The 18064-nt window shown below is 37.5% G+C and overlaps 2 protein-coding genes across 6 annotated transcripts in view; one reads left to right on the top strand and one right to left on the bottom strand.

Moving 5' to 3' along the window:
* The first annotated feature begins 146 nt into the window (after positions 1-146).
* Positions 147-12092, top strand: CENPO (centromere protein O). 2 transcript variants are annotated; one of them, XM_083348459.1, is made up of 7 exons: positions 147-379; positions 1366-1535; positions 2535-2661; positions 3696-3955; positions 8438-8606; positions 10056-10260; positions 11484-12092. In XM_083348459.1, the coding sequence occupies exons 2-6, from the start codon at positions 1386-1388 to the stop codon at positions 10247-10249; spliced, it is 900 nt and encodes a 299-aa protein (XP_083204585.1). In that variant the 5' UTR covers positions 147-379; positions 1366-1385; the 3' UTR covers positions 10250-10260; positions 11484-12092. The 2 variants fall into 2 exon arrangements, with proteins under 2 accessions (XP_083204585.1, XP_083204584.1); XM_083348458.1 differs by having other exon boundaries at positions 355-723.
* Positions 1031-18064, bottom strand: part of ADCY3 (adenylate cyclase 3) — a 90352-nt gene continuing 73318 nt past the window's right edge. For 2 of the 4 annotated variants that reach the window (XM_083348425.1, XM_083348422.1), the window contains 4 exons: positions 15978-16094; positions 15386-15512; positions 14778-14902; positions 12566-13644 (listed from right to left, as the gene is read on the bottom strand). In XM_083348425.1, coding sequence (XP_083204551.1) covers positions 13462-13644; positions 14778-14902; positions 15386-15512; positions 15978-16094 — 552 coding nt within the window. In that variant the 3' untranslated portion in view covers positions 12566-13461. Of the gene's footprint in view, positions 1074-1374; positions 1416-6743; positions 6889-12565; positions 13645-14777; positions 14903-15385; positions 15513-15977; positions 16095-18064 lie in introns of those variants that run through there. The other 2 variants (XM_083348424.1, XM_083348423.1) reach the window with 2 other exon arrangements.

Below are 18064 nucleotides of genomic sequence, written 5' to 3'. Positions count from 1 at the left end.
GAAAAGTCTCGCCCCCCTCCGTGTCCGGATGACGTACTTCCGAGGGCGGCGCGTCGTTGCTGGGCGGGAGTTTTGAACCCAACCCTCGGTCAATCGCGGAAGTGACCGTAGTGAATTTTTTTTAGCAGGCAAGTCGGGAAACTGGCCGCGTTTCCAACAGCGATTGAGCCCCTCGAGTCTAAAGATCGCTGCCGTTGCCCTCGGGAGCCCCTCGAGTCCCCTTTTCCTCCTGATTTGGGGCTCCGGTCTGCCTCCTGAATAAAACGAGGCGCTTAAACTAAGAATTTAAACGAGTATAAAATATGAGAAACAGCCAGGCAGGCTTCCGGAGGTGTTGACTTCTGTAATGCCGGTTATTCTCAACCATTAATTCTTCTGGGTAAGGATGGTGGGGATTTATAAAGCAGTGCGTTAGGATGGCAGTGGGGAAATTGACTTATGTGGTTATACTAGTGGGTTGATGCTATAAAAATTACTACCGCTAGGTACCTACTGAGTAAAGAAGCTGTTTAAACCATGGATATATTTTTTTCCTGAAAATGATTAATTCTATTCCTGAGTTTTAACTTTTCAACACTGACATTCACGATTAAGCCATTCTTTCTGTGTTAAAATTCTGCAGAAATCTGAGGAAGTTAATCTTGTAGGATTATTATTTTTGGCTTTTTAAAAGGGAATTGAAAGTAAAAAAAATGGACAAAATTGCCATTTCCTCTACAAATGGTAAGTTAACAGGCAGTAATCTGCAGGTAACTACTATGTTCTAGTTTAAAGTGTTTAAAGAAGTAAAATGGACCCTCGTATATTATTCACTGGCTTTTGTACAGAGTGCTGCTTACCAGAATGGAAAATCAAGCTAATGCTGTAGTTTGGTAATTAATACTGAACAATTAGCAATTATCTAGTTATAATTAGGTCTTAATGTACTGCCTATCTAATGTCTATAATTATAACATTAAAAGCATGTGTAAAAATAAGTTCAATAATTTTAATGTACTTTATGAAAGATATTTTTATGCAATATTCATCTGCTTACTGGTTTGAATTATGCACTTTAGAAGTTTTCAGACAATCTGTAAAAATATTAATATTTTGATAATATATTAGTATATTTAATATATATATAATATACAAAATTATGTATAATATATTTAATAGGGAATGAACTCCATAAACTGAGTTAAATAAATCTTATAAAAACTTTATGAGAAGAGGATAATTTTTGCCTGCTAGATTTCGGATCACAAATTCAGTTTCTATAGCCACCCATCTTGGTCAATGACTAAGCCAGTTTATTTCCGTTTGTGAAGATAATTGGGTATGATTTTTATATTAAAATTTTGTTTTTGCATATATTATTTGCAGGTACATTACCTCATTTGGAAATGTTGGAGGCTTCTGCCCACAACGTAGCACTGAAACAAGGGGAAATAAGGGAGCATGAGAAGAAGATATTAAAGATGAAAATGAAGATCCTGGAGCTGAGACGTCAAAGAGATGAGTTAAAAACTAAATTAAATGTTTGTCAATCACAGGTGAGTGTGCAGTATGTGTTGACATAAAGACAACATAGGCTGATTTCTTGTTTAAGGGCTGGCAGAATGTAAATCATGAAGCTGGGTTACTAAACAAAGTTTTGCCTGAAAGGATAAACTTATACTATATAACCTGAACTTTAAAGAAGTTAAAATAGCTTTTAAATTATCTACAGTAAAGCTCCAAGGAAAATGAGCACATATTAAACAATTTTCTAAATATTTCTAGTCTGATAATTCAGTTATGTTAATTCACTTCTGTAAAAGAGGTGGGTGTAGGTATTGCTTATATAAATGCATTGTTTCTTGTTTCTGACTTGCAATTTTTATATTGTGTTAATGTGATACCCTTATCAGTAATTGTATTTTGCTTAATTAACTATATTTCTCATTTTTCATAGTACATTGAACCATAAATAAACCATGTGGTCTGGGTTGTGTAGCACACTAGACAAAAATTGGGTTATCTAGTAACTGAGTCAGTGTGTCATAATGTGTAGACTTTGTGCTATATTCTCTAAATTCATTACCCGTTAATCCATAATACATTTGTTGCTACTAAATTTTATTGCCATTGCTGGATATCTCCTTGTAGTTATAATTAAAAATGTTCCCTTGTGATAAATCCTGGAAAATCAGATAATGCAAACAGCTTCTAGTTTTAAGTTGTCCAATGGTTACCTTAATCAGATAAAATGGAAATTATACTGGGACTCTCCTTTTTTAGACCAGGAAAACATGTCTCATTCTATTGAGCATTGAATTACAATTAATTTACTTGTATAATTGTCTTGTGGTATATGAATTTGTATTTGGCTTGGGAAAAACTGTACAGAACATTTTTTACCTGCACACAGCATGTCAAATATTGGAAAGAACATGGCTCTTAAGAACATTTTCCTTAACAACCTCCTTTTAGTACAAGTGATGGATGTTTCTGGGCAATATAGACCTAACAAGTTGTAATCATTGAGTTGTAACTCTCCTGTTCTTTTGTAGTTCACTCTAGGCAAAGATGCTATGAAAAACAGTTTGCAAGTTTCTAAGGCTACAACAACAAGCCAACAGGCCTTAGGGTGGAAGATAGAGAATGCCAAGGGTCTGCTAGAAGTTTTTCATCTGACAGGTACCCTTGTCACATATTAATAAAATTCTGTTCTTAGGCTAATCAGTGGCCTGTCAATATGGTTTATCTTAGCCATTTCTCCTCTCTGCTTTAGTTTAGAACTTATAAGGCTAAGGTCCTGGGTCAGGGGTTCCCAACCAGGGGTGTGAGACGATATTCCAAGGGGTGTGAAAACTTGGGTTCTCAAAATTATAGTGTATATGCATAATTCGTTGCCATTATTTTGAACTTTTGTAAGGAGTGCAAGAATATATCAGAAGTGTTCTAGGGGTGCGGGCTATAGAAAAGGTTGGGAGCCACTGTCCTAGGTTACTCTATCTCTGCCCAAAATATATCTGACTAATTTTGTGCAATATACTTTTCAATAAACAGAGCTGTATATCAAATCTTTTGGACTGGGACAACAAAAAGATGAGTAAGGACTGGAATTTTGGGTAGGCAAGAAGTAATGAGAGAGCCAGTTCAATGTAATGATTCAGAAATCAGGAGGTTGTGTGTTTGGTGCCTGCCTTAGGCGCAAAGTCACTTGGGTGTCTTTGAACCAGCTATTCTGTCTTAGCTGTAGGATTTAGCTGTGTACAATTGTGAATCACTTCCAAAACTACTGCCAAGAAAACTGCTTGAACCTGTCCATGTAGTCACTGACTTGAAGGTGCACGTGCAAACAATAAGCAGGCATTCTGAGAATTTTATAAATAATCATTTGTTAAGGAACAAATGTATAGGAGCAGATGGCAATATCAAATTAATTTTACATTGAAGCTTACCGATGAGACTGGGTTAGAATTTGAACGGGAAACTCCCAAGGAATTTTAGGATTGTAGGCTAGATTAGGAAGTTGAAAATCATTTCTAAAGAGCACAGTGGCAAACCACTTGTATAACATTGTTAAGAAAGCTGCATGTTTACAGTATGTTGTCGCCAGGAATCATGCTGAACTTGAATGGGGTTTTTACATTTTATTTAGCAGCAGACAGGTACATTACTTTATCAACCCAGCTTTGAAATTCTGATCTTAAATGCATTTTTTCTAGGCCTAAGTGCAAAATTGACAGAGCAAGGAGTCTCCTTTTGCATCAGAACTGCCTTTGAAGGAACTTATCTAGATTCCTATTATTTAGACATCCTTATACAGAAGCCACTCCAGATTCAACACCATTCAATCCCAGTTTTCATACCTCTGGAGCAAATAGCTCATGAGCATTTGCAGAAAGACATTAAGTGCTTCTTGTCTGTACTCTCAGATCATCTGAACGCTTATACTAGAAGAAAATTCCAGGTAGACCAATTACAGGTAAGGGGGGGGGGAAATGGTGTCCTCGACATGTATGAAGCAAGGAACATTTTGCTAATGGCCTTATTTTATCTTTTCTCAAAGGAAGTTTCATGGAGGGTGCTGTGAACTGGGTGTAACTAATACAGTCTTGGAGTTTTATTCTGCCGTGTGATTATGGCTGCCTCACTTTTAATCATCAGATAGTATTGACCATATTTTAAACTGGACAAGGGCTGAAGGCCCAAGCAAATAAGCTGGATTAATTTGAACCAGTGATTTTGTATATATAAAGGGGCCAATTTAAATCACTGAAATAAGGATTCTTAGCAAATCATATTTATAAATTATGAATTTAGAATCTTGAACAATTATAATTTTGCTCTGTCATTTAAAACTAACAATCAGTAGCATAAATATTCATTTTCTGTTGGATTCATTTAATGGACCTTACTATAATAATCTAAAATAAAATTTCAATTAGAAAAAATAATATAAAAATTAATAAAATAACTTAAATTGTAAATTTAATATGGCCTATCTAAATAGCTGTATCAAGTATACTGTAACACAGATAAAAGACTTAGTTACTTCTGATGTCAAATTTATTTTCCCTTGCTGTATCTTGGTTTTCAGTTATATACAGGGAACGACAAACCTGTTTAATCTTATTTTTGTACCTACAGTTTATTTTTTTTTCCAGTTCTACGTCAATTTGCACTTACACAAAATTGTGCCTTTTTCTTTGCATTTCTTCTGATGAAAGCAACATATAGGTAGTCCTCGCCCTATGAGCACAACTGAGCCCAAAATTTTCATTGCTAAACAAGATAGTTGTTAAGTGAGTTTTATCCCTTTTAAAAGTCTTTCTTGCCACAGTTGTGAAGGGAATCACTGCATTTGTTAAGTTGTTAACATAGTGGTTAATTGAATCTGGCCGCCTCATTGACTTTGCTTGTCAGACAAGTCTGACAAGCCTCCTTAAGTAACACCAGCTGCCTGCAATTAGTGCAGGTTCGCATCCCACCAGGCTCAAGGTTGACTCAGCCTTCCATCCTTCCGAGGTAGGTAAAATGAGGACCCAGATTGTTGGGGGCAATTAAGCTGACTTTGTAATAATGCCGCTTGGGTGTGTGTGTGAAAGCCCTAATAAGCAGGCATATACATAGAATGAAGGCTACTGCTAAGCTTGTAAGCCGCCCTGAGTCTTTGGAGAAGGGTGGGATATAAATGGAATTAAAATAAATAAATAAATAAATCACATGACCCCAGGACACTGCAACCATCATAAATGTATGCCAGTTGCCAAGTGTCCAAATTTTGATCACGTGACCACGGGGATGCTGCAATGGTCAGAAGTGAAAAACTCATGTCACTTTTTTCAGTGCCTTTGTAATTTTGAATGGTCACTAAACAAATGATTATAAGTCGAGGACTACTAGTATTGAAGCAGATGCCTTTTTGCAAGTATGGAATTGTTTTTCATCAATCTATAGTTCTGTATATACCTCCATATATCCATTTTGTGTTCATTTTGATCAGAAAACTGGTTTGCTATTTGTTATTGATATGAACATTGAGCAGTAACTAAGCTGGGAAGCTAAGAACTCATTCATTCATACCTTCCGTTTTTAAAGCTACTAGCCTTTAATGATGATGAGAGGCTGACATAGGGTTAAAATATCAAAATACAAATTAACGTATCAATAAAAACATTGCACTGGGGACAATTAACTCCAAGTATATACTTGCATACAGGTTTATGCAACAGTCTGGTCCAGTGCCTATATAAAAAAGCAGTCTTTAAGGCACTGTGAAAGACAGCCAGCATCCTGGTTCTAACTATTTTCCCTAAGAAACATCTTTGCACTTGACATGGCCAACTACACCTACTGCTATATCTGGTCCCCAATATTTAAAATATAGTGCATTGACCTTGTATAGACCTTTTGAAAATCATAGTGTCATGGGTTCTCCATTGCTGGAAATTTTCAAGAAAAGACTGGACAGCCATTTGTCTTGAATGATATAGTTTTCCTGCCTTGAGCAAGAGATTGGACTAGAAGACATCCAAGGTCCCTTCCAGCCCTATGATTGATTCTGTGTATGCTTTTTGTAAATTTTTGAGCTGTAGTGAGTAAACTGGCCACTAGGTGGACTTCAGCATCGCAGTATCTGTCTAGACCAGGGGTCGGCAACCTCGGCTCTTTTATGACTCGTGGACTTCAACTCCCAGAATTCCTGAGCCACTCTAGATGCTAAAATAGTAGCTATAATTCAATCCTTATAAAAAAGATAAATAGTATGGTAGATTAGATTCACATGGTTTTTAGTATATGTATTTCTTTTTTTTTTAAGCGTGTGCCTTCTTTCACAATTAGGCCAAAAGATGAAAGGAGAACATTATTCTTACACTTCAGGTGTTTCTGTTTGTATTTCAAATTACATGTTAAAGTAAAGATGATAAGGAAAAGCAAATCATACATGAAATACAATAAACATAAAAATGCAGTAATGTAGCAAGATGCAGTGAAAACAATGCTTGTATTTTGAGAAATATTTTGCTAAAAACTACATTCTAGTTTTTTTTAAAAAAAAAAAGTCTGGGCAACCATTTGCCTGGGGTGGTATAATTTGTCCTGCCTGGAACAAGAGATCTAGATGTGCATTTCTGACTACATTGGGACCTGAGGTGGCTAGTATAGAAATGAGAATAGCAAAGCCAAAGATTGAGCTGGTTTTGAGAAGAAATGGGAAAAATGAAAATCTAGGAATGACACAAAAACCAAAATGGGAAACCTCTCACAAGGCAAAAAATTCACGAGACCTGCAGACCTTCAGGAAAGTTTGCAAATGTTGCTTCTTGATGAAAACTTACAAGTGACAGAGAAGTAACAAGAGTACAAACGTATACCTATCCTGGTCCGCTTGTTTTAGTACAATGGAAACTTCTCCTGAAGGATAATAGAGAGAGAAAGAGAGAGAGAGATTTTTGTTCAAATGACCAGCAGTATGAGAACTTCTGGCAGAACCTATTCTACTGATAAAAGAGAATATTTGTAGCTCAGGGTTGAACTGTGAGGTCCTTGGTGCTGTTCAAGCTTGGTGGTTTTCTTGCAGACATTTCATTACCAACCTAGCTAACATCAGTCTACATCTGCAAGTAAACCACCAAGCTAAGAGAGCACCAACAACCCCACAGAACTTGTTCTGATTATGCCAAATCTCAAGAGAGTTAGTCTCTTTTCTAGAAAACTTACTGCATTAAATTTTTTGGGGGGGGAAATCCCTTTTAGTGTGACTTACTGCTTTTTTCTTCTTCAAAGCCTAAGAAGATGAATAAAATAAAGTTGATTCTTGTGATCAGCAGAAACAGGTTGTCCAGGTGATTATCCTAAACAAAAGACTGAATAAAAGTTTTGATTTGGCAACATTAGGATGCGATAGATTTTAATCTTAGAACTATAGGGTTACAAGACATACAAGATGTATTCTATTTCAAGTTCAACATCAGGAAAAAATTACAAATACATGTACAGAGGTTATGCCTATATAGGTACAGTAAGCATATAACTCACCCCAAAGGTTTTTCATATTTTTTTCACACGAAACTTGTTTTTTAAAGAAAGAATCCACTTGCTAAAAAAAAAAGGTGGGGCTTCTGAATGAGGGGCTGCAATCGGCCTTTTCACTGAACCTTAATAATCAAGGGGGGGGGGAAAGCAACTTAAGCTTTAGTTGTGTGGAGACTTTTTCTCTTCCCTCTCCCCACCACACCTTCTGGGTCCCTAGTAGAGAGCTTCCCATTAATTCCTGGCTACTTCTCCCAGTTCCCATACATACTTTACATTATTTCCATAATTATATTTGATACATACAAAATCATTTTCCTCACTCCCACACCCACCCGTATTGGTAACCACTATAGCTTGTGCCAATGCGCAGTGTCTGTAGTTTTACAAAGAGTAGTGTATTGATGTAGATATGCAGTAGAACCAAGTAAAAGTGGCTGCAGAAGTTTACCTCCATCCTTTAGTTTGAAAAATTCCCTGGCTAGGTTTCAATAACGAAGGGGCTTCTCTGCCTTTTGTCAAGTTGGAATAGAGGCTCTCCTTTTTAATCCTAATTTTAACAAAGTATCTGAGAGCTTCCTATCTAATAGCAAAAAAAAGAACAAATCAAATTCAAATAATAAAGGACCGAAGGAGCACAAATCTTAAAAATATCCAATGTCTAAAACTGTAGTCCATTTCTTTAAAAACTTCAAACCTTTAAAAACCTTTTTAAGGTTTTAAAAACCTGGAATAGTTAAAAAAAATTGTAGTCACTTTGGCTGTAAAATAATACAAAGATTTCAGAAAAATCTCCATTTCAGAAGGCCTTCACACACAACCCCCGCCCATCTTTGCTGGTTAGTAAACTATGCTTTATCTGAGAGAGCACCTGGAAAACAGTCTCCAAAGATAATCTTAGATATGATGTGCATTATTCTCTTCCTTGCAGGAACGTTTTGCCATTTTTCTTGAAGGATGCATGAAAGGAAATTCCTCGTACAGTCAGTTGGAATTTAACTACCGTGTAACAGAAGATGGAAATTTTCCATTTAAAGCAAAGATCATATATGGAAATCACATAAATGCTCTCCCAACCAAGGTCACTGTTGTATGTAAAGGTGAGAAGTAATGGGTTGTATTTGATAATTGAACAGATTATTAAAGTGAAGAATCCTTTCAGTTCACCTCAGTTCTTGGTGATTTATAGGTACAAGCAGGTCAGAAGCAGTAGTTAGTGGAAAATGCAGTAGCCTATTTGTTGGTTGACGAGAGCCGCTGCAAGCCATGAGCCCTACATGGGACCCCACTAGCTTTCTGAGTGCAGTTCAAAGTGCTATATTTTTTAAAAACCTATAAACCCTCGTACGGTTGGGCTTTATTAACATCACTCCTTTGTCATGGAGAGATCCTCCTCAACCCTGCAAGGAGGTGGGGCCTGTTCCATCAGCCCACACCAGGCAATTGATGGAGCCATTAGGGTTTCAGTGGGAATTGGAGGTTATTCCTGATGTTCTGTCACGTCTTGCTGAGATAAGTGATGGAATAAGTGATGACTTGGATCGGAGCAGATCATACGTATTTTGGCTCTATGGATCCTTTGGGGCTCTCTAGTTTACAGATCAGCTCTGGGACTTGGGCCAGTAAAAGCAGCAAAGAATGTCATATCCACAGATAGCCAGCCAATGCCCCCATTTTGGATGACAGATGTGGTATGAGAATTATTCAACTTCTTGGATAAAGTTGCTGGGTTTCATTCAGTTGGACTCTGGCTTGGGAAGTCTTATGGAGGTGCTTGAGGCACATCTTAACCCAATTAACTAGGAAGAAGTTGAGCCAATCAGCAAAAGTCTACAGTCTTGTCTTATTCCTTTCTGTATTTCACAGGGTTTAGTCAATATCCCATTAACTATAATTTGTACCCTTTGTGAAGCATATATTGATTTCAACCATGTAATGAAATTTCCCCCAATATTCATATTGGTTTAATTGATTTAAAAAGATTTAATCTTTTTTAATTGTTTTTAACTTTTGTATTGATTTTTCTTTATCCTGTAAACCGCCCTGAGTCCTTCGGGAAAGGGCGGTATATAAATCTAAATAATAAATATCTTCTAGAATTTTGAATATAAAATGGTTTAGGTTGTCAAGTGGTTTCTAAGTATATTCTTTTAAAGTTCCCACTTATTGTCTCTATATGTCTATCAGTTCAAAACTGCCAAGATAATTTCTTGTCCCAAATTCTTAAAAAATCAGCTTATTTTCAACAAATTTCATCCCTTAATTTCCTACTTGATATCACAAATAGAATTCCTTCTAATTTGCAACTTGTCCAGTCCTTTACAGTGGTCGTGTACTTAATTCAAAAATTACAGAGGTATTAGAGGTTCCTATTTATGGGGTACCCAATTAGAAATATGCATTTTGTTTTAGTATATAACTTCTCTACTGTGGGGATTCAAAGACCTCAATAGAAGAAAAAAGTCAACTACCACACAGAAAGAATAGAACTGGAGAGAAATGAATGCAAGATTTTCATACTGCAACTCCTTGTCCTCTTTTTTCTTCAGCTAAAGATGCACCAGTTTCTGTGGGCGAGATGGCAGCAGCTCATTTGGCGTTGTTCTATGAGAAGCCTCTTCAAGATGTCTTTGTTTCTATCACAGCCTCAGCTGAAAATCTGAATCAACCTATTGCAGCCGCATCGTCTACCTATTCCATATCTGGTAGCAAAAGTGTTTCCTCTGAGGTTGCTGCATTATAAATTCCACTAAGGTAGGAAGATGAAGCGGGATCTCACAGTAACAGAGATTGTTCTACCCAGAAAACACATAGTATTGATGAAGAGTTGTTTATTTTAGTATAAAAATAAAATACTTTAGAATGCTGAAATGCTATTAGCAATCTGTTACAGTAAAATCCTAGCAGATAATATTCTTTAGTTGAGTCTTTTTTTTCAAGTAAGTACAAGATAGATTGGTCACATTTTCATTTTTAGTTTACGTGTTATATTCTGTGAAGTATTTACTATTTTCCTATGGAAATGTAGCCCATTTCATTTTCCCATGAAGGGGGCTAGAAACTTGTCCTTGTGGCAGTATTTACATTGTAACTATCTGCTTTACTTAGTTTTGATGTTGGAAGTTCCGATTCTACAGACTTCAGTGATAAGAAAGTAGTTGCTTGGTATGTTTCATTAAATAATAGTAATAGCACTTAGACTTATATACCGCTTCACGGTACTTTACAGCCCTCTCTAAGCCGTTTACATATTGCCCCTAACAACCTGGGTCCTCATTTTATTGACCTCAGAAGGATGGAAGGCTGAGTCAACCTTGAATGGGTCGGGATCGAACTGCAATGCTGCATTCTAACCACTGTACCCCTACAGTTCTAATTTGCCTAGATTAGAATGATTCAATTATTTAGAAAAAATAATAAAAGTTACCTAACTTAGCTCAAATGTTTGTTGTATCTTTAATTGTGTAGTAGTCATTAGTTTTGTTTTGCAGGTTTTTCTCTGTCCCAAATTTGGTGTAATCATTTTTTTTAAAGTCAGGAATATAATCAAACATAATCATAGTTGAGGGGTCCTTGGTGCTTTCTGAACTTGGCTATTTTCTTGCAGACATTTCATTAACCAAACTAGCTAGCACCGATGATGCTACCTAGTTTGAGTAATAAAACATCTGCAAGAAAACCACCAAGCTCAGAGAGCACCAAGGACCACACACACACACACACACACACACACACAAACACACACACACACACACGATTTCAACCCTGAGCTACAAATATTCTCCTTTATTGATAATAAAAGTTGTTGTTTTCATGAATTTAGTCAAGATTTTTGCTTGTTTCCATATTGGCATAGGCTCCTTTGTATCTTAGGACTTGAGTTGATAGGCCAACGTTTCTCTTTTCTCTTGATGAGTCAAGGCTGAACTAAACATAACCGGGGTGACAGGGCATTTACGCTCTTCTTTTTCTTCCAGGCTACATCAAAAGAACAAAGAGCTCTTCCAAATTGATGGAACAGAGACTCTGAAATAAGGCCAAGGACTGCAGTATAGCCTGCAGTATAGTCTGCTTTGCATCCTGTCCTACCGAAGGCCCTTAGTAGCATGAATAAATGATTTAATTCTGCCACCTCATCTCAGTTATGATGACTTTTGTTCTCCAGCATTGAACATCGCCTATTTTAAAACATATTGTCTTACATTTTTTAAAACTGTAGCTATAATAGTATTCAGAGACTCATACCCTAATTCTTTAGGCTTGTCCTGCTTCCATTACAACTTTCTTTACTTGATTCTGGCCAAGCTCTGCAAAGAGGCAGTGTTTTCCACTGAAATGTCTAACTTACCTAGGTGAAATGAGAAATTATATATGGAATTATATAAATATCTGATTTAGTAGGATTGTCTGTGTGGATTAAGTTTCTGTATATCTGAAAACGCTGCAAGAAGATGAATTTGGTCCTCTGGCACATTTGTATCAGTCTTTCAAAGCTCCCGAAATAGATTACACAATACAGGAGTGAGGAAAGCTGTTCTCAAGTCTTTGCTCTGATATCACATTTTCACAAATTAAATGTAGATTAAATGGGGACATGATATGAAATTTCCTTTATATATTCTATATTTGTACATGTTTTATTTATTATGCAATACAACTTTAAAAAAGGAACTAATCTGTAGTAAATGTAAAAAACCAACTAATAATCAGGGTGTGCGGTTCTTAACGGGGCAGCCCCTCCCCCACAAGCCTCCAAGTATAGCCTTTGCTGATTTGGGAATTCATCATTAAGACACAAGTCCTCAGTGTTCAGCAATACAAAATTTGTTCTTTTGTTTATGTGTGAATGAGACAAAAATGGTGCATCAACATCCTCTCTTGACTTATTATAGTTAAATATTCCAATAGCATAATGGCACTCAAGACATCACTCTGAAAACAAATCATTACTTCTAATAAGGTTATTTAGCATTCGACCCAAACATGCACATTTCCCCTTAGAGTGAATGACACAACCCCCTTTTTCTCCCCAAAAGAAAACAAGAGACAGCAATTTTAAAATCAAACTGAGTCTATTTGAGAAACTAAACAAATTACATATTTTTTTTATTTCAACATAACAATCAGATGAAGGCTTTTAATAAAACAGCCTTGGTTCAGGCTGTATAAATCTCTTCCTTTTAAAGCATCAGCAAAGTTGAGGGCAGAAAGGGATGCAAGGCACAGCCTGAAAGAGGCACCTTACTTTCACAATTAAGATGCATTAAAAATATAAAGGTATCTGTTCTCATATATATTATCGTATATATATATATATATTACCATTCATATACATGAATGATCTCTCCCTTTTCCCCTCCAAAATAGAGCATCTTGTTCAATGAAAAAGATTTCACGTGTTCTTTTTCCTTTCTGCTATTTGCCTGTTTTGAGGCAATTATTAACTCCATTTGAACCAAGTGTGAACCTTATGCATTTTTCCCAGTTCATCTGCCCATTTGTAGTGCCCCTTCGGAACTTGCATTTGTTTTTACAAAGAAGTCTATGCAGAGCTTGGATCAATGGAAAATTAAAACCACTGCACATTTGAACTAAAGAGATAATGCAGAGTGATCTAGCCAAGCAAGGCTGCAGTGAGAATTCTATTACCTCCGGGCCTGAATGTGCAAGAAGCCACGTATTTGTGCAAAAGGCAGGATTCTTCCTATCGAAACCTCCCTTCTACTGCCCTTTCTATATCAACAGACAAATGCAAACTGATGGCAAGGGAGCCCCTTTGCAAATAATAAATGTTCAAGAAGAAAGGAACAAGCAAAGGGGTGATTTCCTGTGAATCTATTAATGGTGTCTATACCAATCTCCCATCCAGAGCAGCAGGTGCTGAAAGCAGTTTGTCTTTGGGCGTTACAGAGGTACCTGCTTTTTTCTGCTATTTGCATGTAGAGTGTGAGAAGTTCAAGAACTGTCAACCACCTGATGAGGCAAAGTCACACATGAACCATTGATAAAGGAACCTTGCTTTTCACGTCCTTTCATAAAATAGGTCAGCAAGTCACCTTTGCCTTTGACGTAAATGTGCCCTCGACGCACAAAGCGGAAGCCATACTCTTTCAAGATAAAGTGAGTTTCTTCCACCACCTAAAAAACAGAGAATACACAGATGTAATCAAACAGGTTGCAGCTAAGTCTTATCAACCGTTTCTTTTTAGGCTGTTTTGGTTTGCGTATCACTATTTTACCCACCTTTTTAACTGACCCCCAAAGAAGTGAACTACAAAGGTTGTGTTATATTGTGAAATGAGGATATGTCAAACCTCATCAAAAAGAAAATAAATGCAGACAGAAAATTCTACAAAGATCCATAAATACACCCTCTTGGAGCATGCAACCAGGAAAATGCATACTATGGATATATGTTCTACTAAGTTATGTTTCATCACTTTGGAAACTGTTGTTATTTACCTGAAATCACTTCCTGATTTTCAGGAGGGGAGAGTATATAAGCACACAGCATTAATCATTAAATTATTAAATATATTTTTTAGTTGGGACTTCGTTAAAATGCTACACAACCGACAGCAACAATGCCATTTTAAAGCAAGGAGTCTCCTTTCTTTTTGGAAGTTTCCAACCTGTCTTCTGGAGAATCTTGGAGTTCCTTCTCTGTTTAACAGCAGTTTCTGAAGGTCAATGATGGCAGGCAAGGGTCTGTGGGAAATCAGTTCCCTCACCATTATAACAATTCTTCCTTATGTCTGGGTTCCCCAACTTAAGTAACTTTGCCGATATATTCTGATCAACTTCGATCAGCATGACCAGTGCATTGATTGCGAATTACAATGGTTGTGTAGTCCATTATATCTGGGCGAACCCAATTGATTGTCTGATGTCTCTTAAGAGCAGATTGGCATTCAGTGTGACTGGAATATAATTCCTTTAAAATGCCCCGTCCATTGTCTGACTTAGACAGACCTCTCATTTTAATCTGCACTGAGGTGAACTGAGAAACCATTTTAGATAAGTTTCTTGTACCTTTTCAGATCATCCTAATATATAAGAAATAATGAGATTCCATACAATGCTGCTATGCATATTGATTCCTACTGTCTCCATCTGGGGACACAGTTTCTAACCCTTTCTGCCCTTACTACACAATAGTCATTAAACCTGACCTTAATACAGTTATAGTCAGAAGTGTATAATCACAGTTAACTGCCACCATTTTCAGAAACCTTCCTGTTGTCCCCATCAAAGCAAAAGAGTTTCCCCACCTGTATGTTTCCCATGACACCTGTGGACTCCATCCGGCTTGCCACATTCACAGTGTTCCCCCAAATATCATAGTGAGGTTTACGGGCACCAATCACCCCTGCTAGCACTGCTCCTTTATTCATGCCTGTCAGTACATTATAACAAAAAAAGAAAGTGAGAAACAAATGCATCAAGTATTCAACAGTACTTTTAAGTCTGCCTCGGAGCCAGAACAAGACCACAAGTAGGGAAAGCTAAAATCCCTGATGGATTTGAACAATGATTCCAGGAAATCAGGACACTATATTTCACAGTACCCAGTCAAATATCTAGGCTCGGGAGCCCAGAACTATGAGTGCAGTAGTGACCTTCCCACTTCACTGTTGTTCCTCAGGTATTAGTATTTAAAAAAGGGAACATTTTGGAACATTTGGCAAATAGATTTTTCCTCCTCTTTATCCTTTAGAGCGTCCATTAAAGCCATCTAACCTAACAGCTATTATCTGGTAATATGCCTTGTGTAAGCATTCCTTTTGCCCTGAGTCTGATATTAATCAATTGCATTGTTCCAGTGTACTGAGATTAGTCCCAGCTAGCCCATATTCATTACATAGGATATCCCACTTGCCTATTCGCAGCATGAAGTTATTGAAGGACTGATAGTTAATGTTCATCAAGGTCTCTTTCATGGCTAAGGCAAAGTCTGCAAGATCTGCCAAATGTTGCCAGCGCTCCTTTTCTGAAAGATCTTCCTTCTAGGGAAGGCAAAACACCAAAAGTAAAAAAATAAATAAATCAGAAGAGGAACACTTCTCCAGTTTTAAATTTTATTACGAGCTACCATGAATAAGCATAGCTCCCAAATCTCTTATACATGTTAGACTTCATTAAATGTATGTGCATATATTAAAAAAGCATTTCCTAATGACCTGCAAGGTTTTTGAGTCTGGGCTGTTTCATTTTGTCCATATTTTTAATTGTTTTCATTTTGTATTAGAATTTTTTGTAAGCTGCCCAGAGTCTGTTGGAATGGGCGGCCATAACAAATTCAAACAAATCATATCTGATTATTAAGATGTGGTCCCTATAGCCCTTTAGCTAGTTCTCAACATCAGTTCCATTCTTGGATGATTTGGGTTAAGTCTGCAGTGAGTTGTGGCCGTGGGTATGGATGGGTACTTCCACAGTCGTAATTCTTCTGTCTTCCTTTCATTGCTTACCTTAACAGTGTTGTAACCATTGCTGTTGACATCGGGTGTCACACCAGAAGCTGCCATGTATGTACTGCCAATGGTTTTGATTTTAGTGATGCATCGGAACTGGGGATCATCCAGGAGCTGTGAGAGTAAGAGATCTCGTAATTATTGCAAGGATCAATAAATCAGTCAGAAAGGTAGATTTGTGATGCTATGGAGCTGATCAGAAACAATGAGGACCAATTCTTGACCTTACAATGCAATCTTGTACATGTCTGCTGAGACATAAATCCTATTAATGTAATGCAACATATACCTAGACGCATTTATACAGGACTGCACTCTTCCCTACCATGTGTGCCTCATGAAAAAAAGGTGTACAACTACTTCCCAGAACACGAAGCACATAATATAAGCAATAACTTGGAAGGAAATATGCTGTATGTGCATATGTTAGATTTGCATGCTTAAATTTAGCAACGCAATAAAGATATGTGGCATGGACATTTACTGCCAAGGCTCAGGAGCACAGATTTTGAATTCACATGATCTTATTTCCCTTTTTGAAGGGGATGAACATTTATGATATATAGTAAAGTGATAGGTGGCAAGATCAACACAGATCACTTCCTCTGGTATCTTGCAAATCCAGTATGTAATTAATATGGGTACAACTGGATCTTTCAAAGGAGAGAGCAGATTTTGGCTATCTCCACTGACAACTGGCTATTGAATGCCTGTTTTACGCTGAGTGGCCCACTAAAGCAGGTTGGGAAAATACTACTTTGGCAAAAAAAAAGATACCTTGACTTGGCAGAAGACTGTATTAAATATACGATGTAAAAACCTTTTTAATACATTTGGTGTAGGAATGGCAATTATCTCTATTCTTATGAAATACGAACACGGTCAATGTTTTGAATCTGTGCCTTTCTTGCTTTGGATAGTGGACTTGTCATGAGGTTTGAGGACATGAGGAATTCCTGAAAATGTTACTGGTGCTAAAACAAGCTGATAATTTAATTACAATGTTGTTCTTCAACATGGTTTTACTTTTATGGATCACCTGTAAATTGGTTTTGAGAGAGTGTTTGGCACATAACTTTTTTTTCTTCAGCTCTAGCACCAAAAGCAAGATAGAAATTGATAAAACAGAGTTGTATTATGAAAATCCAAGTTTTACCAATTGACGACAATCAATACAGCAGATAGTTTAGGTAAAATAACAGATTTCAATATTGCTATGTAATGAAACTCATAGTTTATTTATTTATTATTTGGATTTATATACCGCCCCTCTCCCGAAGGACTCGGGGCGGTGTACAGGGCAATTAAAATACTATATACAACACATAATATACAAAAATTAAAATAAATTAAACCAAGTAGCCTAAACAATAAAACACATTCTAAAATTTAAAATTTAAAATCTAAAATCTCAATCCCTCAGTCCAGGCCGGCAAGTTCAAATAGACAAGTCTTCAGGTCGCGGCGAAAAGAGCAAAGGTTGGGAGCCATCCGGAGCTCAACAGGGAGCTGATTCCAGAGGGCAGGCGCGCCCACAGAGAATGCTCTCCCCCCTGGGGGCTGCCAGTCGACATTCCCTGACCGACGGCACCCTGAGGAGGCCCTCTCTGTGGGAACACACAGGATGATGGGAAGTTAACGCCGGCAAAAGGTACTCCCGTAAATAATCCGGGCCCATGCCATTTAGGGCTTTATAGGTCATCACCAGCACCTTGAATCTCACCCGGAAGCCAACTGGAAGCCAATGCAGCTCGCGGAGCAGAGGTGTTACATGGGAGTATCGGGAGACCCCCCATCACAACTCACGCGGCCGCATTCTGCACCAGTTGGAGCCTCCCAGTGGTATTCAAGGGCAGCCCCATGTAGAGAGCGTTGCAGTAGTCTATCCAAGAGGTCACGAGCGCATAAGTGACTGTGCGTAGGGCATCTCGGTCCAAATAGTGCCGCAACTGGCGCACCAGGCGAACCTGGGCAAAAGCCCCCCTGGTCACAGCTCCTACATGATCTTCTAAACTGAGCTGTGAGTCAAGGAGGACACCCAGGTTGCGAGCCCTATCTACGGGGGGTAACACCTCTTCCCCTAT

This window comes from Vipera ursinii (genome assembly GCF_947247035.1).
Source record: "Vipera ursinii genome assembly, chromosome: 1".
Taxonomy (NCBI): domain Eukaryota; kingdom Metazoa; phylum Chordata; class Lepidosauria; order Squamata; family Viperidae; genus Vipera; species Vipera ursinii.
The sequence above is the reverse complement of the archived record's forward strand: the minus strand, read 5'-3'. Positions and strand labels throughout refer to the sequence as shown.